The 26,781-nt window shown below is 45.4% G+C and overlaps 1 protein-coding gene across 4 annotated transcripts in view; it reads left to right on the top strand.

The window, feature by feature from the left end:
• Positions 1–26,781, top strand: part of CCDC88C (coiled-coil domain containing 88C) — a 569,522-nt gene that overhangs the window by 484,056 nt on the left and 58,685 nt on the right. For all 4 annotated transcript variants that reach the window (XR_003856192.1, XM_029597798.1, XM_029597797.1 and 1 more), the window contains exons 23-25: positions 1,283–1,428; positions 9,838–9,927; positions 20,317–20,555. Coding sequence is in view for 3 of the 4 variants with exons in the window: in XM_029597798.1 (XP_029453658.1) it covers positions 1,283–1,428; positions 9,838–9,927; positions 20,317–20,555 (475 nt within the window). In the remaining variant the exon portion in view is untranslated. The remainder of the gene's footprint in view (positions 1–1,282; positions 1,429–9,837; positions 9,928–20,316; positions 20,556–26,781) is intronic.

The following is a 26,781-nucleotide window of genomic DNA, read 5'->3' as shown; positions in this document are numbered from 1 at the left end:
TCTGATCTCTTTATTCTGTATTTGGTGCTGGTCTGTCTGTGTTTTGCATATATGACCAAGGTGAGATTTTTCTGGCATGTAATTTCTGTGTAGGGCTCTATAGCAGCCTGGTTTCCTAATAAGTTTTATTGGTGTACTAGGGCCTTGTGAAATATGTGCAGTGTTGCTTTTTCATGTATAAGGCTGTTAGGGTTGTTTTGGTATGGGAGATTTATTATATTGCAATGGTAATTGTCTATTCATGGATTTCTGAGGGCCAAGCGTACACTCCTAATTCCATAGGAGTTCCAAGTGTCTTTTTTGCAGAATTTTCTGGTTCGCACCACAGAGTGCATGTAAATATAATATGCAAGTTGTAAGTGATATTTTTGCTTCAGAAGACTGTACTTTTGAATGTTTTGTCATGTAAAATTTGTTATAAATACATAATTTAATTGTGTGAGTCTGTAAAGAGGGTGCGTGGATGGGTGGCGTGAGTGCAAGGCTGTAAGGTCTTGCATAGGGTACCTAAAACACTTCCCTATCCATGGGTTCCTGGGGTGGGTGTGGGAGTGTCTGTTTTTAAAAATATAGATTGCAGGAGGGAGCTGGGCTTTGACAGGCCCGGGACAGTGACAGAGAATGAATAAATGGGGGGCACAGGGCAGCAAAAAAAAAAAACCAAACCTAGCATCTGCCTTTGTCTCCAGTGTATGTAGATATCTTATGCATATTTATCACAGATATCCTGAAAACCAGACTCTAGAAGTAGGTTAGGGAACACTGATCTAAATGACTGTACTATTTAAGCCCAGTGTAATTACATTGTTTCTTCACTGACCTGATAGAGAAGATAACTCTCAAAAACTAGTCAGATGTATTAAGTTAGTTAACCTTAATTCTATACACATGCCAAATAAATGAAATTGCATATGTCAGTATTTATCATTTAGCCATCTTTGTATTAAAACTATATTTTTCAATTTTTTTAAGTTTTGTATGCCATTAGTACCATGGCAAGTTCTTCATACGGAATTCATTTTGCTCTGCTTATCTCCAGACACTGCAGGAAGAGTGTAGCTTTGAACAGCCGTACTTCTCTGTTCATTACTGAATTTGCACACTGAGAAGCCTGCAGTTTGTATAAAAATGGATTAGGTATAGGCATTGAAAATACAGGATCTTTTTCTTGCAAGTCTTGCAATAATAATAGAAAAACACATTTCTATTTCTGACATTAGAGGTTAAGAGTGAATGTTTTGATCTTGCCAGTCTGTGTACTATCCATGTTGATGTATTGTAGCTACTGACCCGTCTGAAAGGCAATCTGGAAGAGGAGAATCATCATCTTCTGAGCCAGATCCAGATGCTAAGCCAGCAGAACCAGATATTACTGGAGCAGAATATGGAAAGCAAGGAGCACTATCATGAGGAACAGAAGCAATATATGTAAGAAGTGAGCTTTTACCTTCATTAGAGACTGTCCAGGATAAGTCTGTTAGCCACTCAGACTTTCTCTTTTCTTAAGTTGCTTCCTGTCTGCACCTGAGGTGCTGGAATTCTAGAGCTCTAGTTGAGCAGAGTGATCTCCTCTGTCTCCTCAGGCTGAAACTTAGCAGCCTACCCTGCAGTATACAGTTTGGCTATGGAAAAGTGTGGTCAGTGAGCATGTATTCTTATGTGATATACATTTTCCTCTAAAGCTTATGGGAACATGCACATGTTCAAATGGGCTAGTACACTTTACAGAAAGTACCACTAAAAAAAAAATGCACCTGCTGCAAAACCATTCATTGGTTCCAACCTATGGGAGAGGAGAGATGGGGGAGTGGATTTGCAGGAGAGCTCTGAGACAGGAATTGAAGGTAGTCAATCAAAGAGCAGGAGCTAGAACATGCTAATCATTATTTGTTAAACTAAAATTGCTTGTCTTTGGTGTGTGAAGTCTTTAACAGTATTTTTAATGTTTGTTTGTGGATGTACTGCTACAAAATGTCTTTGATTTGGTGCAGAGATATTTGCATGTTTTGATAACTTTTGTGATATTTTTGTAGTTATTGAGTGTGTCCCAAACAGAGAAAGAGAGAGAAGTTTTAAACCACCCCAAAACGGCAGTCAGAGGGAATAATGGTGTTATCCACCAAGATAGAAAAATGTGGAAGGGAAGAAGTGCATTTGGGAAGATAGAGAAGTTCGGTCTTGGGCATAATGAGACCAATATTGAAAAAACTGTTAACAGATAACTTATTTGACTAAAGATAGCCAGATAACTTATCAGGGATATTCAGTGGCATAAACATCCCGCTGAATATTCCTGAATAAACTTATCTGGGAAAACCTACCCAGATAACTTTGAAAATGAACCAGCTAGTTTTTAATATTGCCAGATATGTTGCAAAGTTAACCAAGTATGTATACCTGAATAGCTTTAACCTAACAGGCAATTTTCAAAGAATATTGCCAGTTAAGTAGCATTTACCTACCACATACACCTCCCGAGTGGGTGGAGTAGCACAATCCCCGACCCCAATGGAAACTTACCAAGCTCCCCAAAATGATTATATAACATTGCAGAGCTTTAGGCCTAAAGTCTCCCTCTCCCCACATCCACACAAAAAGTCCAAAAAATAATATAAGGTCTACAGCTGTAGTCCACCCTTACTCTCCTGCCCCACCTGCACCCTCTCCAAACCTCATGGGGAGACTGGGAACTTGGATCGTACATCTGTCTCCTGGTGTGTCCACTTTTGTTCTGATAACAATGCTGATCATGAAAGCTACCAGTGTTGCTGTCAAAGCAACGCTCTACAATCCGGGAGCCAGACACAAAGTCCAAGTTCCCAGTCTTCCTATGAGGTTTGGGGAGGTGAAAGTGGGGCGGGAGGATAAGGGTGGACTTGGCAGGGACGGGGACTAAAGCTGTGAGCCTTGTATTATTTTTTGGACTTAGAGGGAAAGGAGGAAGACTTTTTGGGCTGAAAGACCCACAATGTAAAATAATCCTTTTTGGGGGGGGAGGGGCATGGCAAGCTTTCTTTTTCTCCCAGGATAAGCAGGATGATAGTCCTCACATGAGGGTGACGTCATCAGACCCTGTCACAGAAAACATCTGTCAGAGTTTCCAGAACTTTTGACTGGCACATTGAGCATGCTCAGCATGCCATAATCCCTGTAGCCACAGAGGTCTCCCTTCAGTCTTTTTTTTTTCTGCGCTGCAGTTTGCCTCGCAGGTAGGAGCCCTGTGAGAATTTTCTCACCACTTTTCTTCACGGAAAACCTTGAAGTTATCTTCATAAAAAAGTTCCCTCATAGGGGTCTGCCATCGCAACACTGTTTCTTGACTGTCGGTGAGTAATTTTCCACCGTCTCCAGTCTGTTCCTACTACCTTGTTATCGGTTCCCGCAGGTCACAGACTGTTTCGCGGCCCCTTTTTTTCGCCATGGCGACGGGCTTCAGAAAATGTTCAGAGTGCCGGTGCACAATGTCCATTACTGACCCGCAAGATGTTTGTGTGCTGTGCCTTGGCCCATCACACAATGTACGTCTGTGTCCTAGCTGCGCTCAAATGACCCTGAAGGACAGGCGTGCCCGTTTAGACAAAATAGTTTTATTTGGAAAAGAGGCTCCAATTCCATAGACTTCTACCCAGTCATCACCGGCAGGAACATTTTTATCCATCGACAAACCTCGCCGGGAGCAGCAAGGGGACTGTGACTGTCCGTCACCAACGCCATCCAGGGTATCGGTAGTGTCTTCCTCTGTGCCGGAGAAGGACCGGACCGAGCACCGTGGGAAACATAGTTACAGCACAGACACCGCATCAGCCTCGATGGCTATCGAGCCACTTGCGAAGAGGGCCCAGGGAGAGGAGCCTCCATCCTCCTCTGCACCCGAGACCCCCAGGCGATCCCCACCAACATCGGTGCCAGGTTCTGAGCCCCCACAGATTCCTGTGGAGGTGCCAGTAGTACCTAGCCTGCCTCCGCCTGAAGCTGCGTTACCTATACCAGCTTCCAGGGAGGAGCTGGACATCCTTGTCTGCCAGGCGGTCCTCGATGCCTTCCGGAGCCTGCATCCGCCATTGATGCCGGTCCCCATACCGGCAACAACACCAGAGCCATCGATGTTTACACACATTGCTCAACCGCCTTGATACCCTCATCGGTGCCCTTTCGATCCAGCCTGTGCCATCAGTACCGAGTCGACCTTCCGAACCTCCGAAGCCCCCAATACCCATTCCAGGGTCCTCGGAGGACGAGGACATGGACTCTAGTCCTATTCCAGCTCTGCTTCCATCAATGCTGGAACCAATTCCAGGTCCGTCGGGGCTCTTGGGATCGAAGCGCCCACAGTTCCCTTCGATGTCATTTATGCTAAGTCTTCATCGGTGCCATTGCATCCTCTAACAAGGCCATCAAGGCCTCCTTCGATGCCTGCATGTCCTGGAGTATCAGACATTTTCCCTCCCTCAGGATCTCAACCAGAGACCCCTTATGATCCATGGGAGGATTTTGACATGGACACTTCCACAGAGGACATACTTTCAGAGTCTTCTCCACCAGAAGAAAGAAAACGGTCCCCTCCAGAAGACCTCTCCTTTGCTAACTTCATAAAAGAAATGTCCGAAACCATCCCTTTTGACCTGGTCACCGAAGAGGACACCCGTCATAAGATGTTATAAGTCCTTCAATTCGTAGATGTCCCCAAGGAAATTATGGCCAATTCCGGTCCACGAAGTGCTCTTGGATCTGCAACATCTATGAGAGTACCCTTGCACTGTCCAACCGATCAATAGAAAGATAGATGCAACATATCTAGTCCAACACACTCCAGGTTTCCAGAAGCCACAGCTACCTCACTAATCAGTGGTAGTAGAATCTGCACAGAAGAAGGCCAAGGGATTGCACCCTCATTCTTCAGCTCCCCCTGGAAAGGACCAAAGATTTTTGGATGGTCTAGGTCGGAAAGTCTTTCAGGGCTCTATGTTAGTGTCACGCATAGCTGCCTATCAGTTATATATGACACAATACCAGAGGAATCTGTGGAAGCAAGTCCAGGGGATAGTAGACTCCCTTCCCCAACAACAGGAGAACCTCACTGCCATTCTCCAAAAAGGCCTTGACGCAGGGAAACATGAGGTCAGAGCTGCATATGATTCCTTTGAGACGGCTTCTCATTTATCAGCAACAGGAATCAGTGCCAGAAGATGGGCCTGGCTTAAGGCCTCTGACGTAAGGCTGGAAGTCCAGGATAAGCTCGCTGATCTCTCGTATACTGGAGATAATCTCTTTGGCGACAAGATACAGGATGCAGTGGCTCAATTAAAGGATCATCACAAGACCCCTGCGTCAGCTTTTCACAGTCACTATGGAAGCTGCCTCCTCTGCTCGAAAGACCACGAGAAGGGATCCTAGAAGACCCTTTTATCACTCACGCAAGTACTACCCACCTACATCTCGTGGGAAACCAGCCAGATCACCTCAAAGAGGACATCCACATCAGACCAAGGCGTCCAGAACTCAACCAGCCCCGCAAATGGGCCTAGCCTCTGTATTTTGAAACCTGTCCAGAGAACAGCAGCCGCTCTATGAATCCAAGACCAGACTTGCCTGAGGAGGTCGGCTACACCACTTTATAACCAACTGGCGCCGCATTACAACAGACCAATGGGTAATATCCATCATAACCCAGGGATACCATCTAAATTTCCTCATGGTACCCCTGGATTTACCACCCAATCCACTGTGGATCCAAAGAGATCACACAACTCTTCTAGAGTCAGAACTGTCCACCTTACTGAGTGCCAGGGCTGTGGAAGCCATTCCCCTGTCACAGCAGGGCAGAGGGTTCTACTCCGCTATTTTCTAATTCCAAAGAAATCAGGCGGCCTCCGCCCCATCCTAGACCTCTGCAATCTCAACAAATTTCTACAAAAAGAAAAATTCAGGATGGTGTCCCTAGGCACCATGCTTCCCCTTCTATAACAAAGAGACTGGCTCTGTTCTCTGGATCTTCAAAACACCTATGCACACATTCCCATATCCCCACATCACCGCAAATACCTGCGTTTTATAGTGGGGCGTCAACATTTTCAGTACTGGGTTCTGACTTTCGGACTTGCCTCGGCACCCCGTATATTTACAAAGTGCCTAGCAGTGGTTGCGGCCCATCTACGCAAAATCAGCATACACATGTTTCCTTACCTGGACAACTGGCTAATCAAGAGTCAATTCAAGCAAGGAGCTCTCAACGCGATGAAGCTCACTATCAATCTGCTACACTCGTTGGGGTTTCTCATCAATTACCAGAAATCCCACCTGAATCCATCTTATCTCCTTACCTTTATCAGAGCAGATTTGGACACCACAGTCGCAAAGGCCTTCCTGCCCAACGACCGCACACACTCTCCAGACTAGCTACATCTCTGAGCACAAAGAAAACAGCCTCAGCCCATCAATTCCTCACATTGCTGGGCCACATGGCTTCCACGCCCACGTCACTCTTATGGCCAGGCTAGCCATGAGAATAACTCAATGGACTTTGAAATCTCAGTGGCTACAAGCCACTCAACCTCTTTCATCCCAGATCCATGCAACCGACCAGCTGCATCTATCACTTCTCTGATGGACAAACAAAGCCAACTTGCTAACAGGTCTACACTTCCAGCAACCAGTTCCTCAGGTGACCTTAGCCACGGACACATCCAACTTAAGTTGGGGAGCTCATGTGAACAACCTTCACACTCAAGGGACTTGCACACAACTCGAAGCAAAGTTCCAGATCAACTTCCTAGAGCTTTGAGCCATATGTTGTGCTCTATGTGCGTTCCAGGACTGCCTTTCACACAACTGTTCTCATACAGACAGACAACACGGTTGCAATGTGGTACTTGTACAAACAGGGAGGAACAGGCTATTATTTCCTCTGCCAAGAAGCCATGCAGATCTGGGCCTGGGTCCTTGCACACTCCATGCATCTTCGGGCCACTTATCCGGCAGGCATACAGAACATAGTAGCAGATCGCCTCAGTCAACATTTCCATCCCCACGAGTGGTCTCTGGATCCTGTGGTAACGACCAAAATCTTTCAACGCTGAGGTCAATCAATAATTGACCTCTTTGCATCCCAACTCATTCACAAAGTGGACAGATTCTGCTCCCTACACAGGCAACAAAACATGTTAGCCATGGACGCCTTTGCTTGCCCCGGAACACAGGCCTCCTATACGCGTATCCTCCGATACCACTGATAGCCAAAGCTCTCGTGAAACTACAACAGGACAAAGGGTCAATGATACTCATAGTCCCGTATTGGCCTCGGCAAGTATGGTTTCCCATGCTTCTCGACCTCTCCATCCGAGAACCAATTCGCCTGGGCACAGCGCCCACTCTCATAACTCTGAACCACGTCATGTTACGCCATCCGAACCTTCAGACCTTATTCCTCACAGCCTGGATGTTGAAAGCCTGATCCTACAACCGCTCAATCTTTCAACTAAGGTCTCAAGTGCTTGTAGATTCACGAAAGCCTTCCACATGAAAATCCTATCATTCTAAGTGAAATAGATTCACCACGTGGTGCACTGAAAAAGGTATCGACCCCTTTTCCTGCCCCACTCCATCCCTATTAGACTATCTCTGGCACCTTTCAGACTCTGGTCTCTAGACTTCCTCGGTGAGGGTACACCTCAGTGCCATCTCAGCGTACCACAAGGGAGTAGGGGATGCCCCAATAATGAAGCAACCCCTTGTGAGTTGGTTTTTGAGGGGCCTGCTGCAACTTAAGCCCCCTCTACGGCCACCAGTTACTGAATGGGACCTAAACATAGTACTTACAAGACTCGTGCGCTCCTTTGCACTCCTGTGATGATAAATTTCTTTCATGGAAAGTTTTGATCCCAACAGACTGGGAAGGGCGGTGGGTAAGCAGTCCCTGTCGAACTGATTGGCAGATTGCATTGCCTTTTGCTATCAGCAGGCAGGCCTCCCTCTCGCAGGCAGAGTGTGCGGGCCATGACGGCATCAGTAGCTCATTTACGTGCAGTCCCTGTCACCGCGGTTTGCCAGGCTGCAACCTGGAGTTCTCTTTACACGTTTGCAGCTCATTATTGTTTGGACAAGGATGGGCATCAGGACAGTGCCTTTGGTCAATCTGTCCTCTGTAACCTGTCAGTCCTGAACCCAGCCTTTCGTTCGTGCTCTGTGGGAACCAGACAGTCCTCAGCTGACCTACAGCGTCACAGTTGTTGTGCTTGTTGGCACCTTGTTCGACTGCTGTTGGTCATCTTTGTTCATTTGGACAGTCTGGAACTTGGTACTCCCCCAAGTGAGGACTACCATCCTGCTTGTCCTGGGAGAAAGCAGAGTTGCTTACCTGTAACAGGTGTTTTCCTAGGACAGCAGGATGTTAGTCCTCAGGAAATCCCGTCTGCCTCCCCTCAGTGTTGGGTTCTCCTTTTGGTTTATTTTATTTTTCACTTTATTTTTCATCTATATTACGAGATTGAAGAGGGACCTTGCTTGGACACTCAGATAGCAACATGCTGGATATGCTCAGTGTGCTGGTCAAAGCTTCTAGAAACTTTGACAAAAGTTTTCCCTGCTGGGCTCCATTGGTTGATGTCACCCACATGTGAGGACTAACATCCTGCTGTCCTAGGAGAACACCTGTTACAGATAAGCAACTGCGCTTTCTACTATCTTAGCTCTACTTTATCCAGCCAGATAAATGCATGCAATATTAAAAAGTAAGCATGTACGTTTTATGGCTAAAGGTTCTCCAGCTAAATGCCTTTTAATATCAACCTCATTTACTTAAATGTGACATGGTGACTTCCAGGCAGTTATGTCAAATTTAAAAAAAAATTTGAGATCTGGGCCTGGATACCAGGTGAAAGTTCTAGTGCAGAGAGAGATCCGGGAATCATCAGCTTAAAGATGGTATTGAAAGCCATAGGAGGAGATCAGATCACCAAGGGAATGAGCATAAAGATCTCAGAACAGAGCCTTATTACACACTGTTAATGAATTAGCTGTAGAGGAAGAGCCACCAGAAGATTCACTAAAGGTATGATGAGGGAGAGAAGAGGAGGACCAAGATAGAACAGAGAACCTATATGCAAGCAAGGACAAAGTGTCAAAGAGTAGGTAATGATTAACAGTGTCAAATATAGCAGATTGGTCAAGGGAGATAAGGGTAATGGCCACTGTAAATGTTGTCAAGTATCATCTCAGTAAAATATAGTGGGTGAAAGACAGATTGAAGCAAATCAAGAGTGACTTGGGATGCAGGAAAGTCAAGGCAACAAAAGTAAACAGCAGGTTCAAACAGTTTGAATATAAATGGCAGAAAGGAAATAGGGCAGTAGTAAGCATGGTAAGTAGGGTCCAGTTATGATTTTTTGGGGAGAGGTGTGAAAAAGTTTGAAGGCATCAGGAATGATTGCAGTAGAACATGTTAGACTGAGGATATAACACATGAAGATGAAATCTGTAGGGAAGATAGAACTCAGTTGCTGGGTGAGAATGAGGTCACAGAACAGTGTAGGAGAGAAAATTAGAAGTTTACTTCTCTGGGACTTCAGAAAAGGAAGAAAGAGTAGCAGAGGGTCAGGAATGGAAAGACTATCAAAATGGAAGACATGTGAAGTGGGTCTAATGGTGAACTCAGGAAGAATCTTGTGAACCTTGTCATGAAAGAAATCAGCCACTGACCAAAACTGCAGCCCAGTCTTTTGGCTACAACAGCACATTCTGCCTCTTCAGCAGAAAGAGGAAATAATTTTCTCATGGGCAGTCACTCGTGTCCCCACTGTATGAATTTGGAATCTCAAGTCACAATTGTTTCTCTTCCTGCAGTGATAAATTGAATGCGCTAAGGAGACAAAAGGAAAAACTAGAAGAAAAAATAATGGATCAGTACAAATTTTATGATCCTGCTCCAAAAAGGTAAGCCATATTTTCTTTCTAGACTCTTGCAAACTAGTTAGTTTTCCCCTTTTAGACTAGTCTCTGAATTCTCTCATTGATGAGCGATTGGAATACATGTGTGTGTGTTTATAGATATAACTGTAGTGATTTATGTATGATTAAACGGTTCTCATCTGCTTTTAATAAGAGTGCTAGATCAAATAACTTGTGCAGCCAGTTCATGTCCATATTAGTTTGGATGAAATTAAGATTGGTTCGGATGTTTTCTTGTAGACGAAATATTGTGTATCAGAGGGACTAACAAAAATAGTTTAAAATTTTTACTTTAAATGGAATTTTGTAAATGATTTAAATCTTACCATGAGTAAGTTTCAAAACTGTATATTGACATTGGATTTTCAGTGCAAAATGCTGTTTTAAGCTAGCCTAATTGAATTTAATTTTGTATGCTGGTTTGAATGCTGAAGAATTAAGCATTTCACAAAAGTATGACATGGCTAGCTGGGTGCATATGCTTTAGAATAATTTACTAAGAAGTTTTTGAAAATTGCAAGCCTTGATGTCAATAATAGCAGACCCTGCTGGGTTGACAAGGGGAGGATCACCCTGAAAATTAAACAACCTTTCTAAAAGTGTAAGATGAAACTAGATTATCATACTTGTTCTAAGTTATTGGTCTATTACTTTGACATGCAAGACGTCTGTGCTAGGCAAAATGGTAGAAACTGTTCTTAAAAACAAAATTACTGGCCTTCCTTTTCAGCTAGCCAGACTAGTTCACATGGGTTTTTGCCTCAACCAGCAGATGGAGATAGAGACTAACAGGCTTGTTGATGTCATTCTATATAGGCTCCCTTGCTGATCTCAACCTGCCAGTATTCTGTCTCCAGCATATGGTAGGCAAGCATCTTGTGCTGAGAGCTGAGGCCTTGTTATGAACTTAAGAACATAAGATATGCCATACTGGATTAGACCAAGAGCCATCAAGCTCTGTATCCTGTCTCCAAAAGTGGCTAATCCAAGTCACATATACTTGGCAAATACATCCCATGCTATTAATGCCCGCAATAAGCTGTGGCTGTTCCCTATTGATTAATAGCAGTTTATGGACTTCTCCTCTAGGAACTTATCCAAACCTTTCTTAAATCCAGCTACAGTAACTGCCTTAACCATAGCCTCTGGCAACAAATTCCAGAGCTTAATTGTTTGTTGAGTGAAAAAGAATTTTCTCAGATTTGTGCCCGCTAGTCCTTGTACTATCCTGAACATTAAATAAGTTTAGCATTTACCCTTCAAGACCTTTCATGATTTTGTAGCTCTCAGTGATATCCCCCTTAGCCTTCTCTTTTCCAAGCTAAATAGCACTAACCTCTTTAGCCTTTCTTCATAGGGGAGCTGTTCCATGCCCTTTATCATTTTGGTCACCCTTCTTTTTACTTTCTCCAGTGCAACTATTTCTTTTTTGAGATGCAATTACCAGAATTACACACAGTATTCAAGGTGCGTCTAACCATTAAGCGATAGAGGCATTATGACATCCTCTATTTTATTTGCCATTCCCTTCCTAATTCCTAACATTCTGGTTGCTTTTCTGACACCCTCAGCACACTGAACCGATGATTTCAATTTAATATCAACTGTGACACCCAGATCTTTTTCCTGGAAGGTAACTCCTAAAATGGAACCTAACATCATGTAACTACAGCATGAGTTATTTTTCCCTAAATGCATCACCTTGCACTTGTTCACATTATATTTCATCTGCCATTTGGATACCCAATCTTCCATTGATGGACAGTGCTCACTTGTATGACTCACCACTCACAACAATCCACAGCTAAACTAAAAAAAATAAATAAATAAAGCCTCACTATTACTTTTATTGTTAAGAATGACACAAGGGAAAGATAAAGAGTATTCCCTCTGAATAGAAATACATTTTTGTACAAGCTGCATTCTCTGTCCCCCATGGAGCCACCAACCTTTTTTCTTCTGCTGTCATTCTCAGGTGCAGCAGGAGAAGATAGAATCAGTTATCACTAACCCAGAAGAGAAAAAGGATTGCCATTTCTCGCTGGGCTCTGGTAGGAATGGAGGACAAGAGCTGTGTCCTACTGGGCTCGGTGGGTGAAGAAGTCTGCCTTGTGAACTGTACAGTCTTGCACACCCTCCCTCCCCACACAATTAAAAATTATGCATTTATTCTCTTGAAGTGGTCTCCTCAGCCCCAGGTGTATTCCATGAGGCACCCTCTGACAAACCAGGGAGAATTCTTCTTTAGGAGCTGGTATGCAAGAATCTGGAAATGAGTGACTCTTGAATATCCTGTTTTGATAAAGGTGATCTCAGATGCCAGTTTCTGGTTCTAGGGCATTCAATCTCAAGACTGTGGCTCAAGGCACTTGAAATCTGAAAGAAACCAAGTGGTCCATCAGTTGGTTGGAAAGCACTCCTTCAGTTTTCCCCCATTCTTCAGGTTCCAGCAATCAGGATTTTGTCAGCCAGTGCTACAACAGTGGCATATGTGTTTTCCCGAGGTTGGACCAGGTGTTGACATGTGGGTGGAAAAGCATGTAAAAGGGCTCTCTGCCACTCATATAGCGGGAGTAGAGAATGTTCAAGGGGACTTCCTCAGACAATAGGCTAGATCCTGGAGAATAAAGTCTGTCCTAGGAGGCCTTCTCCCAGATTGTGTCCAAATGGAGAAAACCACTGCTGGACTTGATGGCAGTAAGCAGCAACACATAGGTGCAAATATTTTTCAACCAAAGAAAGTAAGAGGATCATCCGATTTGAATGCCCAGATTCAAGACTGGCCTGTTCAGGGTCATCTTAAGGTGTTCCCTCCAAATAGAAGATTATTGGGCATTGGGGTTAATATTATTGGTAGCTCCCAATTAGCCTAGGCATCCCTGGCAATCAGATCTAGTGATGATGTTGGATATGATCTGCTACTATTGTTGACTTGGACAGGGACCTACTATTCAGGGACTGGTGTTTCATGAGGATGTCTTGATTTTGTCTTAAGGCTTGGCCCTTAGGAGGGCTTTTCTGTCAGATAAAAAGGGATATTTTCAGAAGGCTATAAATACCCTTTTGTGGTACAAGAAAGTTTCCACATTCTTTGGCATATGTGAGGTTTAGGAGTTCAGTTAGGAAGATCTTGGAGAGAGGCGCTTTGGTACTAGCTATCTTAGAATTCTTACAAGGGGGATTGGATAAGAGATTGCCCTTAACTCCTTAAAGTTGCATATAGTGGCTATTACCTGTTACAGAGGCAGATGGGAAGATACTTACCATCTCATTCGGATGTGTCTTATTTCCTTCAGGAAGTGAAGCATTTTGGTCTCTGGTGAGAGAGAGAGAGAGAATACCTATCTGGAATCTTAAGCAAGGACAACCATTTGGGCTTCTAAGGGAAGTTTCTCTTAAGATGGTGGTATTTGGGTTTTTAGACAAAGCACTGAAGAGTCAAATAATTCCTTTGTCGCGCATTAAGGTGATTTTGCCTTTTTCATCTTAACCAGCTGGTATGTTTCCTTTCATTTCAAAGGGAGTCTGATGAAGAAATGTATGCTCAACTTTGTTGTTTAGATGTTAAGAGAAGAGTTCTGTAGTATTCACAGATCACTACTAGTTTCAGAAATCTCAGTGCATCACTTTGTTCTGTTTAGTAGTTCTAGAGAGGGTGGCGCAGCTTTGAAAGCTTTGATAGTTTGTTGGTTTAAGGAAGTGAAGGGCTGGCTTACATATCCAAGGAATTGCTACTTGCCAAAAACATTGAGAGCAAACTCTACCAGGGTGCAAGCGACTTCATGAGCAGAACTTAACTTGATGTCCCATTTGGAGATTTGCAGAGCAGCTCTACCGCGCATGTGCGGACCATTGAGCTCTGCGCTACATGCTGGGTGTCACAGAGGGGAGGAGGAAAGGGCAGACGAGTCGCCGCTCCGAGAAATGGCTAAGCCCGTTCCTCCCCCGCTGGGGAAGGGGGGAGGGAGTAGGGACTGCCAGACAGTTACACACAGGAGGAGGAAAGGGTAGAAGAGTCGCCGGGGAAGCGGGGGAGGGAGTTGGGACGGCCGGAGCAGAGCAAATGCAGTAGAAAGCGGCTGTGAAGAGATCACAAGCAGCTGCAGCCTGCAGCAGCCAAAAGCGCAAAGAGCTGAACAGAGAACATCTCTCCCCCCTCCCCCGCCCCATGAGTCCCGCAGATCAGGAGAAGCCAAGTAAATATCCCGCAACTGCAGGCGGGGGGGGAGGGGGGAGGCAGTGCTGTCAACCTGCCCGTGGGTCTCAGCCGCCACGGGAAGAGTTTACATGGGCATCGCTCCACCCCCACTCCCAGCAAAGCACCGTGACGAAATTGAAAGCCAGAGCCCTACTCCCTCCTCCCTCTCAAGCCCCGATTGGATTTCTTAAAGGCACAGGTCTCCCAGAAAGAGCAAAGTAAGCTAGGCAACGTGCCCCAAATCTGTTGCAGTGCCTGCCGCCTGCCCTTTGCGAGGAAGGGGGACGGAGTGTTTTCCTCACTCTCCCAGACACAACTGGCGTGGGAACTTTGCAAGCTCTTGCGAGTGCAGTGCAAAGACTTGGGTGGGGAGGGGACAAAAATCCCGCCTGTTTTAACTGTGTGAGAGAGAAGTTTGGTAATGTGCACTGAAGGCTAGTGTGAGTGCCAGAGAGAGAGGGAGACTACGTGAGGGATTGTGTATGTGTGTGAGGGGGATTGGGCGTGCGTGTGTGAGGAACAGAGGGAGAGTGTATGTGCGAGAGAGAGAGAGAGGAAGCCTATGTAGGGGGCGGTATGAGAGAGAGATTCTCTACCCCTCCCCCCTCCCAGCTCTCCACTTATAGGTTACAGGGGAAGGGTTCAGTGTAGAGGGGAATGGGAGAGCAAAGGAGTAGGGGCCTGTAAGGATGGAGTGAAAGGGGTCTGAGCCTGTCCCTCCGCCACCGGGGAAGGTGGGAGGGAGTTGGGATGGCAGGACCATTATGCCTCGCAAGATCCCCCTCGGCCACCGCTGCAGCTCCTATCACCGCCGCCGCCTCTGGCTCTTCGTGGTGCTGGGGAGGGGCGGAGCAGAGCAAAGATGTAAGAGGAGAGGGGACAAAAATCTCGCCCGTTTTAACGGGCTTAATGGCTTGGACTAAATATTTTACGATTCCATTTCAATGTTTCCGATTGCATTGTTAAATTGAATTTTCATAAATTTTGATTTCTTTTCATTTTGATTTAATTATTTTGTGTGACATTGCATTGGAATTGAGCTGTGTCGTTTACCATACCATTCATTTAGTGAGTATAGTTTGTTTTTTTTCTTTTTTCATTCTTTTTCATTTCTAGAATTATGCGGTTTACATCTAGACACGGATTGCTTCTCACATGGACAATTATATGTTGCATGTTCTAGAGTCTGCAAACCAATCTATCTGCACAGACAATGGAACAACAAAAAATATTGTATACCCACAAGCATTGTGAAATTAAACATATTAGAAACGTGCGCATTCTCTTTTCTTTCTTTTCCATTTAACCAGACTGAGCCACAGCAACGCATGGCCGGGGACAGCTAGTTTATAAATATATTGAAAAGTAAGGGTCCCAATACAGATCCCTGAGGCACTCCACTGCCCACACCCTTCCACTGAGAAAATTGTCCATTTAATCCTACTCTCTGTTTCCTGTCTCTTAGCCAGTTTGTAATCCACGAAAGGACATCACCACCTATCCCATGACTTTTTATTTTTCCTAGAAGCCTCTCATGAGGAACTTTGTCAAATGCCTTCTGAAAATCCAAGTACACTACATCTACAGGTTCACCTTTATCCACATGTTTATTAACTCCTTCAAAAAAAGTGAAGCAGATTTGTGAGGCAAGACTTGCCTTGGGTAAAGCCATGCTGACTTTGTTCCATTAAACCATGTCTTTCTATATGTTCTGTGATTTTGATGTTTAGAACACTTTCCACTATTTTTCCTGGCACTGAAGTCAGGCTAACCTGTCTGTAGTTTCCCGGATCGCCCCTGGAGCCCTTTTTAAATATTGAGGTTAAGTTAGCTATTCTCCAGTCTTCAGGTACAATGGATGATTTTAATGACAGGTTACAAATTTTTACTAATAGGTCTGAAATTTCATTTTTTTAGTTCCTTCAGAACTCTGGGATGTATACCATCCAGTCCAGGTGATTTACTACTCTTCAGTTTGTCAATCAGGTCTACCACATCTTCTAGGTTCACCGAGATTTGGTTCAGTCCATCTGAATCATTACCCATGAAAACCTTCTCCAGTACGGGTACCTCCCCAACATCCTCTTCAGTAAACACCGAAGAAAAGAAATCATTTAATCTTTCCACGATGGCCTTATCTTCTCAAAGTGCCCCTTTAACCCCTCACAGGCTTTCTGCTTCGGATATATTTAAAGTTTTTACTGTGAGTTTTTGCTTCTACGGGCAACTTCTTTTCAAATTCTCTCTTAGCCTGTCTTATCAATGTCTTACATTTAACTTGCCAACATTTATGCATTATCCTATTTTCTTCTGGTGGATCCTTCTTCCAATTTTTGAATAAAGATCTTTTGGCTAAAATAGCTTCTTTCACCTCCCCTTTTAACCATGCCGGTAATCGTTTTGCCTTCTTTCCACCTTTCTTAATGTGTGGAATACATCTGGATTGTGCTTCTAAGATGGTATTTTTTAACAATGACCACACCTCTTGCACACTTTATTTTGTAGCTGCTCCTTTCAGCTTTTTTCTAACTATATTTTTCTCATTTTATCAAAGTTTCCCTTTTGAAAGTTTAGCACAAGAGCCGTGGATTTGCTTACTGTCCCCCTTCCAGTCATTAAATCAAATTTCATCATATTATGATCACTATTGCCAAGCGGCCCCACCACCATTACCTCTCTCACCAAATCCTGTTCTCCACTGAGAATTAGATCTAAAATTGTTCTCCCTCTCGTCTGTTCCTAAACCAATTGCTCCATAAAGCTATCATTTATTCCACCCAGGAACTTTATCTCTCTAGCGTGTCCCGATGATACATTTACCTAGTCAGTATTGGGGTAATTGAAGTTTCCCATTATTACCGCACTACCAATTTGGTTAGCTTCCCTAATTTCTCTTAGCATTTCATGTCAGTCTCACCATCTTGATTTAGTGGTCGGTAGTATACTCCTATCACTATAGTCTTCCCCGACACACAAGGGATTTCTACCCATAAAGATTCAATTGTGCATTTAGTCTCGTGCAGGATGTTTATCCTGTTGGACTCTATGCCATCCTGGACATAAAGCACCACACTGCCTCCCGGGTGCTCCTCTCTGTCATTGCAATATAGTTTGTAACCCCGGTATAGCACTGTCCCATTGGTTGTCCTCCTTCCACCATGTCTCTCAGATGCCAATTAAGGCTATACATTCACTGCTATACATTCTATTTCTCCCATCTTACTACTTAGACTTCTGGCTTTAGCATACAAACATTTCAAAGTTTGTTTTTTGTTTGTATTTTCATTCTGCTTTTTAATTGAAAGGGATAAGTTAGAATTTTTTAGCTCAGGTGAGTTTTTAGTTACAGGCACTTGGTCTACTTTTCTTATTGGAATCTCACTGTCGAACCATGCGCTGCTGAGCGACTGTCGGCTTTCCCCTTTGTTCTAGTTTAAAAGCTGCTCTCTCTCTTTTTTAAAGGTTAGCGCCAGCAGTCTGGTTCCACCCTGGTTAAGGTGGAGCCCATCCCTTCGGAAGAGACTCCCTCTTCCCCAAAAGGTTCCCCAGTTCCTAACAAAACGGAATCCCTCTTCCTTGCACCATCGTCTCATCCACGCATTGAGACTCCGGAGCTCTGCCTGCCTCTGGTGACCTGCACGTGGAACAGGGAGCATTTCAGAGAATGCTACCCTGGAGATTCTGGATTTGTTTTCTACCTAAGAGCCTAGATTTGGCTTCCAGAACCTCCCTCCCACATTTTCCTATCTCGTTGGTGCCCACATGTACCACGACAGCCAGCTCCTCCCCAGCACTGTCTAAAATCCTATCTAGGTGACGTGTGAGGTCCGCCTCCTTCGCACCAGGTAGGCATGTTACCAGGCGATCCTCACCCCCACCAGCCACCCAACTGTCTACATACCTAATAATCGAATCACCAACTGACGGCCGACCTAATCCTTCCCTCCTGGGCAGTAGGCCTTGGGGAGATATCCTCAGTGCGAAAGGACAATGCATCACCTGGAGAGCAGGTCCTTGCTACAGGATCCTTTCCTGCTGCACCTGGTTGGTGCTCTCCCATCATGAGACCACCTTCCTCCAAGGCAGCACCAGGGCTGCCAGTCTGAAGTTGGGACTTGACTACTATGTCCCTGAAGGTCTCATCTACATACCTCTCTGTCTGCCTCAGCTCCTCCAGGTCTGCCACTCTAGCCTCCAGAGATCTGACTCGTTCTCTGAGAGCCAGGAGCTCTTTGCATCGCATGCACATGTACAACTTCTCACCGGTGGGTAAAAAAATCATACATGTGACACTCTATGCAAAAGACTGGGAAGCCCCCCTCTTTGCTGCTGGACTGCTGCCTACATCTCAATTTTGTTCAGTTCCTAGTGAAGTTTTAGGTTGCTATGGGAGTAGGAATGTGTCTAATTAACGTCCTTTAAATGTATTAGTGAATTCGCTATATGTCTGGTTGTGGCCTACAGGAGTCTGGTCAAACTCAATAAAGTTTTTGTTGGTGGGTTTTTTTTTTTGTGAAAGTGGCATCTGCCTATAAATTAAAGAATGAGCTAGGGGTGGGTGGGCAAGGGTTGGGAAATCCAAACAGTCTAACTTCAGTTAGTCAGCCAGAGTGACTCACTGCTCTCTTGATTAACAAATGTTGGTACCTATTCAAACCAAATCACACTACCTCAACACCTTTCCAAGGTGAGTAACTGGACTGAACTTTTCAACCTTTTTACTTAGGTATACACTGCTCCTATCTTATTTCTAGCTTCTGGCTACTTTTTGGGTTTTTGTTTGGGGTTTTTTTGTGTTTGTTTGTTTTTTTTTAAATACAAACACTCAGTTCTGCTTACTAGCTGCCTTACAGACTTTAAAAAATAAACACACTACCTACTGCTTACTAGCTGCCTTATTGACTGACTATTTAAAAATACAGTCTAACTTGTTTATTCACTGCCTTACTGACTATTAAAACACAAACACACTAAATAATATTCCCAAATAGTTAACTTTGCCCCAATACTTTAAAAAAAGACAATGTCCCAAGCAAAAACTTATTGATTCCTTTCAGCCACCAGCAAGGTGATCCTCTTCTCTCAGTGCTCCCATTGTGTCCTGGGATGTACCTCATCCGCCCCATGGCCTTGTCCACTTTGTTTTCCTGGCTCTTCTCTACTGTAAGTCTACTCCCCCCCCCCCTCCCCCATCCACAATCTTGTTAACTAGCGACAGTCCTTCTCCAGGGTCGTCTTTATAACACCGAACTGAAGTATTTGTTTAATATTTCAGCCATTTCTTCGTCTTGCTCCACATGTTGATCTTTCTCACCTTTCAATTTCACTATTCCACTTTGGACCTTTCTCTGATATATCTGAAAAATGTTTTGTCACCTCGCTTTACCCCTTTGGCAATCCTGTCTTCCACCAGACTTCTTGATTTCTTTCTTAGTCTCCCTTTGTTTCACTAATTATTCTTCCCTGTGTTCGTCTTTTTAGGATACTTTATATTTCTTGAACACTGTTCTTTTTGCTTTTATTTTATTAGCCACCTTGTAGAATGTATTTTTTCACTCTGTAAGCAATCAAGTTGTGGAATCTGTTGCTAGAGCATGTGCTCAAGGCGACTAGCATTGCAGAGTTTAAAAGAGGAAGTTTGGACAAGTTCCTGGAGGAAAAGTCCATAAGCCTTTGCTTAACCTATTAAGTTCACTTAGAGAATAGCCACTGCATTTGCAATGGTAACATGGAATAGACTTAGTTTTTGGGTACTTGCCAAGTTCTTATGGCCTGGATTGGCCACTGTTGGAAACAGGATGCTGGGCTTGATGGACTCTTGGTCTGACCCAGTATGGCATTTTCTTATGTTCTTAACCAATGGTGTTAATAACAAGAAATCTACTTTTTGGGATCTGCTGGATACTTGTGATCCTGACTAGCCACTGTCAGAGCCAGGATGCTGGGCTTGATGGCCATTGGTCTGACCCACCATGCAGTTATGTTCTTATTGTTTTGCATACTGGGGAATATGGTAGAACCTGTCAAGGCATGTTAGATTTCATTCAATTTGAAATGTGGATGACATGATCCCTACCTCAAAAATAGTTCATTGCCTAATTTTCAGGACAACTTCAGTTATATTATTTCTTTTCTCATTTGTAATTTATCTCTTTGAAAATGTTTGTGTCCATCAGGAGAAACCACTGGGTTGGAGCCAAAGCCTTGGCTAAGCTGATCAAACCAAAGAAAGATAGTTCAAGGGAACGACCCAAATCAATGTTGGAGTTCCAGCCACAGCAGACTGATTTGACAGACTCATCAGCAATGCTAGTCACTTCCACCCTGCCTAGAATGCAGCAGGAGAATGTGGATAACATTCTAGGATCGTGTTCTGTAGAGGAGAAAGAAATCCCCAAGGGATCAGTGAGCAAAGGTAGGACACATTCAGCCTTCTGTTCTTCATGTAGGTCTGTTCACCAGATCAGTATTACTCCATAGGCATCACAACTGCAAGACAAAAATAGGTTGTCCAGTCCACCTTCTGCTACATGGAACTTTGAATGTCCATCTCTCAAATTCATAACCGAACCATGTTCCCTTTTGTGACTCATCATGCGGTGCTCTGCATAAATGTGTGTGGTGATACTCTGTGAATAGGACTGGCCCCAGCACAGATTAATTTATTTTATAGCATCAGCTAAACCTGTGGTTCTTAACTAGGGGTATGCAAGATCAGGTAGTTCAAAGCACAGAAGGCAACCAGCTGCTGTCACTGACCTTATTCCCCCAGCACTGGCCCTTTTCATGCTATGTGCACACTGCAGCAAATTAGTTGACACTTTCCACTAAAACAGTTTATCCATTCAACCATATCATTTAGTAACTTTGGGCAACAGGAATATATTAAAGTTTGAGTTATATGCACTATTTGCCAGCACTCTATCTTTTGGCAGTTTGTTCCATGTACTTATCACTTTCTGGGAAAAATCCTTCTCCACTTATAAAGGAACAGTACTGCCTTTTCAAAACTGTTTATCTTTTATCCCTCATATTCATACTCCCCACCCACCCCAAATAGGACACGAAAATTCCAAGCTAGCCCTCTTCCTTATCCTGATACAGTATTGAAGCATGTTAAGGATATTTTTAGTATTTACCTTTTGTGGTTGAATAAATTTGGAGCTTGTTGCTGCTTATACATAATGTTTCCTATATACTTCATAAGCCACATATTGTGACTGCCTTGTTTGTTTACTTGAATAAGGATCAGCAAACAAGTTAAAGGTGAATCCTTTTTTCTCTGAGGACAAGCAGGATAGAAGTCCTCACCCATGGGTGACATCATCAGATGGAGGCCAATGCAGAAAACGTATGTTAAAGTTTCTAGAAACTTTGATTAGGCACACTGAGCATGCCCTATACAACACGTCCATGCAGGATCCCTCCCTCTTCAGTGAGCATTGAGCCTCAATGTTTAATTGAGCAAAAAAATGTTGACTTCTGCTTTGTGGAAAACTTCGATTTTACGGTTTTTTGCAATCTTTTTCCTTCAGTCCATTATTGGGTCCCTCTCTGTGCCTCCCTGTAGTGCCCCCAGTTAAGGTTTTCAGCGTTTGGGTAAGTTTCTTTTCACAATCTGTTTCCCACCATGGTGGCAGAGCCTCTGTCCCCGTCTTCCATTCCGTCTTTTCCCCGTTTCACACTGTCATGGCCACATCTGGTTTCTACTTATGCCCCAATGCCCCAGGATTGTGTCTATTACCAGTCCTTATGATGTTGCATCCTCTGCCTCAGGGCATCACATGATGTCTGGAGTTTCCGCTTGTGCATCCAGATGACCCCGAAGGGATGTTTACTTCGCCTCGACAAGATGGACCTACTCTTTGGGTTGAAAATGTTCGAGCTATCTGCATAGGCGGCATCGGCATCGGAGGACCTCGGAGCCACACTGATGGACACCATGCCATTGACATCAGTAGGACTGTCTGTTCCATCTAGGTCACTGGTGGATAGGAGTGCCGAAGACTGACCATTGTTGATCTCCAGGCCGAGGACATCTGGTTCATCATCCTTGGCACTGGGGAAAGACCGGGCCAAGCATTGTGAGAAGACCAAGAAGCATCAGCACCAGACCCCATCAATGCATGGTGCCAGGCACGGGGGCGCACTGGCTTTTGCCGTTATGCCTCCAAAGCAACCCCGTGGCGAGGAGCGCTCAACCTCCATCGATTTCCGGGGTCCACAACAGTCTCTACTGGTACTGGTGCCGGTCGTCTATCTCCCTTGCGAGTCAGAGGAAGATCTGACCACCCCTCCTTCCTCTCAGTTGGTGTTGGATTTAGCAAAGTTTGAGGAGGAGCTGGGGCATTGAGTCAGCTAGTGATGGAGCAGTCACTGCAGGGCTTCAGTCCCATGGCACCAGAGCCAGTGCCGCCTGTCCCCATACCGCTTCTGGAGCAGCTCAATATGCTCATCAGTGCCTTACCAACTCATCTGGGGTCGGTTCCTGGGGGGGGGAGGGCATCAAGGCCTCCCCCTACTAATATGGTGGTCCTTGCCATTTCCTCTGAGGAGGAAGCTCCGCTAAGGCTGATGGAGACACAGAGGCCTGTAGTCCCCCATCCAGTTCCATCAGTGTCTGCACCTCTGGACGTTGGCCATCCCCTGTGGTACAAGGTGAGAATGAGGGTTACTATGACCCCTGGAGGGGAGGATTAGACTGAGTGCTCTGTGAATTCGAATGGTCTTCTGTCAGACCGTTCTTCTCCAGAGGAGTGAATGAGTATTCCGCCTGAGGACTTAACCTTTGCAGGGTTTATAAGGGTGATGGCAGAGGCTATCCCATTCCAGCTTTTGAATGAAGAACACCCCAGGCACAGTTCATGGAGCCTCCTAAATAGATCGTGGCGGTCCTGTTACACACGATCCTTACGGAGTTGCTGCTGAGGATTTGGGAACATCCCCTCACAGTGCTTCCTGTGAATAAGAAGGCAGACGGGATTTACTCGTCCAAAAGGCTGCCAGATTCGATAAGTGTCAGCTGCCCCACCAGTCGGTGATGGTCAAATCCTCCCTCAAGAGGGCCAAGAGCTCTTGGACCCACTCCTGGACAGTCCAGGGAAGGACCATAGGGCGTGCGACACTCCTGGGAGGAAGGTGTTCCAGGGCACCATGCTTATTTTTCTGCATTACTGCCTATCAGCTCTACATGAGCCAATATTTGCGGGACATCTGGAAGCAGGTGCAGGAGGTGATTGAGCATCTGCCTCAACAGCAGCAAGGCACCCTCATGTCACTGGTACATAAGGGTTTGGAGTGCAGAAAACACAAGGTCCAGCGACCCACAATGTTTTCAAAATGGCAGCAAGGGATTATGCAGTGGGAATCGGCACCCACAGACTGACATTGCTGCATACCTCTGATCTCAGATCAGTGGTACAGGTACACTGGAGAGAATCTATTCGGGGAGATGGTGAAGGATGCTGAGGCCCAACTCCAGGACCATCATGAAACCCTCCAACAGCTCTTTGCCAGTACTCCGGACCCATCCTCCTCATCCAGGAGGTCTTCGAGACTGGGGCCAAGGAAGTCTTTTGACAAAGGAAATACTATTTGCCTCCTCAACCCCATCAACACCATCAGCTCCCATGGCCGATCCAGGCAGCAGAGAGCTCCCAAGCCACAGCCAGCTCCTCAGTCAGCTCCCTCCAGTTGGAGGCGTACTGTGGTTTTTTGTGAACAAGTGGCCCAGTGTAACCTTGGACCAGTGGGTTTTGTCCATCATACCAGTTAAATCTAGTGGATGTCCCGCCAAATTGCCCTCTGTACCCATATTGGGGGCCAGTAGCGCATGAGGAAGTGCTACATGTGGAGCTCTCCTCCCCCTTCACAGCCAAGGCAGTCGAGCCCGTATCACCAGGGCAAAGAGGGTGGCATTTCTACTCCAGGTACTTCCTGATTCCAAAGAACACTGGAGGACTCCATCCCATCCTAGACCTAAGGGCCTTAAAGAGGTTTCTAAAAAGAGAAAAGTTCAAGATGATTTCCCTGAGGACCTTGGTCCCTCTTTTGCAAAAAGGGGACTGGCTATGCTCCCTTGAGTTAAAGGACGCATACACCCATATCGTGATCATCCCTGGTCACAGGAAGTATCTCCGATTTATGGTGGGAAAACAGCACTTTCAGTACTGGGTGTTGCCGTTCGGGCTCGTGTCTGCCCCACGGATCCTCTCAAAATGCCTGGCCATGGTGGCGGTGCACCTTTGTAGACTGGGAGTTTGTGTTTTCCCGTATCTAGACAATTGGTTGGTCAAAAGCACATCTCAGGCAGGGGCCACCCAGTCCATGCACTTGACCATTTGGATGTGGGGTCACTAGGGTTCATTCTCAACTACCCAAAGTCCCATCTCAGGCCATCACTTCAATTGGACTTCATCGAAGCCCTGCTAGACATAGCTCACGCCAGGGCCTTTCTGCTGCATCAGAGGGCTGTCGCTCTGGTGACCATTGCGACAGAGGTGCAACAGAGCCAGCAAGTATCAGCCTGGCACATGTTGAGCCATATGGCCGCGACTGTCCATGTCACACTCCTTTGGCATGCTTACACATGCACAGAGTCCAATGGACTCGGAGGTCACAGTGGTGTCAGGCCACTCAGAACTTCCAGGATTGCATCCAAGTCACCCAATCTCTCAAGGACTCTTTGTCTTGGTGGCGGGGATTTTCCAATCTGGAATGGGGGATTTTCTTTCAGAGTCTCCCAACTCAAATTGTGCTAACCACGGATCCATCTACCCTGGGATGGGTCTGCTCAGGAGTGTTCTTGTCAAATCAGCTTCCTGGAGCTTTGGGCGATCAGGTACATGCTATGGGCTTTCAGAGATCAGCTATCTAACAAAGTTGCCCTGATCCAGACTGACAACCAAGTAGTCAGGTATGTCAACAAGCAGGGAGGCACAGGATTGTACCTCCTGTGTCAAGAAGCAGTCCAGATCTGGTCATGGGCCCTGTCTCACAGGATGGTGCTCAGGGCCTTGTATCTGGCTGGGATGGAGAACGTAGTAGTGGATAGGCTGAGTTGAGCATTCAGACTCCACGAGTGGTCCCTAGACCAGGTGCTAGCAAATCGGATATTCCGCCACTGGGGGGGAGCCCGGTTGTAGATCTGGTCACATCCCCGTGCAACAGAAAATTGCCTATGTTCTGCTCCCTATACAGGTCAGACGGCAAACCAGCCTCTGACGCCAGACAAGGGTCTTCTGTATGCATATCCTCTGATTCAGTTAGTGGCAAAGACTTTGAAGCTTCGTGAGGACAGAGGAACAATGATCTTCATAGCTCCTCATTAGCCAATACAGGTCTGGTTTCCACTCATGCGAGAGTTTTCCTTCCGGAAACCGATCAGTCTGGGGACTTCCCCAGATCTCATCATTCAAGATCAGGGCAGGCTCACAGCCTGGATGTTGAGAGGTTAATCCTGCAGCCGCTTGATCTTTCAGATGATATGTGTCTGGTCTTGGTGGCTTCCAGAAAGCATTCCACTAGAAAGTCCTATGGACTGAAGTGGAGGAGGTTTTGCATGTGTTATGAATAGAAGGCCCTAGATCTGTTCTGCCCCATACAAAAACTGCTCGACTACTTTCTACACCTGTCAGAGGCTGGCTTGAAAACCAATTCCATTGGATTTCATCGCAGTGCAATTGGTGCTTACCACCACATTGTAGATGGTACGTCCATCTCTGCAAAGTCTATAGTGGTACGTTTCATGTGGGGCCTGTTTCAATTGAAGCCTTCCTAAGGCCTCCCACTATGTCTTGGGACCTCAACGTGGTGTTAGGTCAGCTGATGAAAGCTCCTTTTGAGCCACTGCGCGCCTGTGAACTGAAGTACCTGACCGGGAAGGTCATGTTTTTGGTGGCAGTCACGTCAGCGCAGGTTCAATGAGCTCCAAGCCTTAGTGACTTATCCACCTTATGACAGAGTGGTCTTGCATACGCACCCTAAGTTCCTGCCTAAGGTGCTGATGGATTTCCATCTTAACCAGTCAATTGTCCTGCCAACATTCTTTTCCAGGCCCCATTCACACCAAGGCAAACAAGCAGTGTAGAGTTTGGACTGCAAGCGAAACTTAGCCTTCTGCCTTGAGCAGACAGAAGCCGATACAGTCCACAAAAATTGTTGTTTCTTTTGACAAGATTAGGTTGGGCATTGCCGTTGCCAAACAGACAATATCCAGTTGGCTAGCAGTTTGCATCTTCTTCTGTTATGGCCAGGCAGGGCTGCATCTTGGGGGGTCATGTCAAGGCTCATTCTGTCAGAGCCATGGCAGCGTCAGTGTCCCACTTACAAGCAGTTCCTGTGGAGGTGATCTGTAAAGCTGTGATATGGAGTTCTTTCCACACATTCACATTCCATTACTGTCTGGATAGAAATGGCTGACACGACAGTAGGTGCAGCCAGTCTGTCCTCCAGAACCTGTTTGAGATGTAGAACCCAGGTTTCCCAACCTAAGGCCTGTTGTTTGGGTTCAGGCTGTCTCCCCCTCTGTTACCAACAGCACAGATGTGCCCGTTGGCACCTGGTTAGGTGTCTATTGGTCCCCTTTTTTGTTGTAGCTAGGGATTCACCCATGTGTGAGGACTACCACCCTGCTTGTCCTC

Source organism: Rhinatrema bivittatum, chromosome 4 (genome assembly GCF_901001135.1).
Source record: "Rhinatrema bivittatum chromosome 4, aRhiBiv1.1, whole genome shotgun sequence".
Taxonomy (NCBI): Eukaryota; Metazoa; Chordata; class Amphibia; order Gymnophiona; family Rhinatrematidae; genus Rhinatrema; species Rhinatrema bivittatum.
This window is presented reverse-complemented; position numbering and strand designations above follow the sequence as displayed.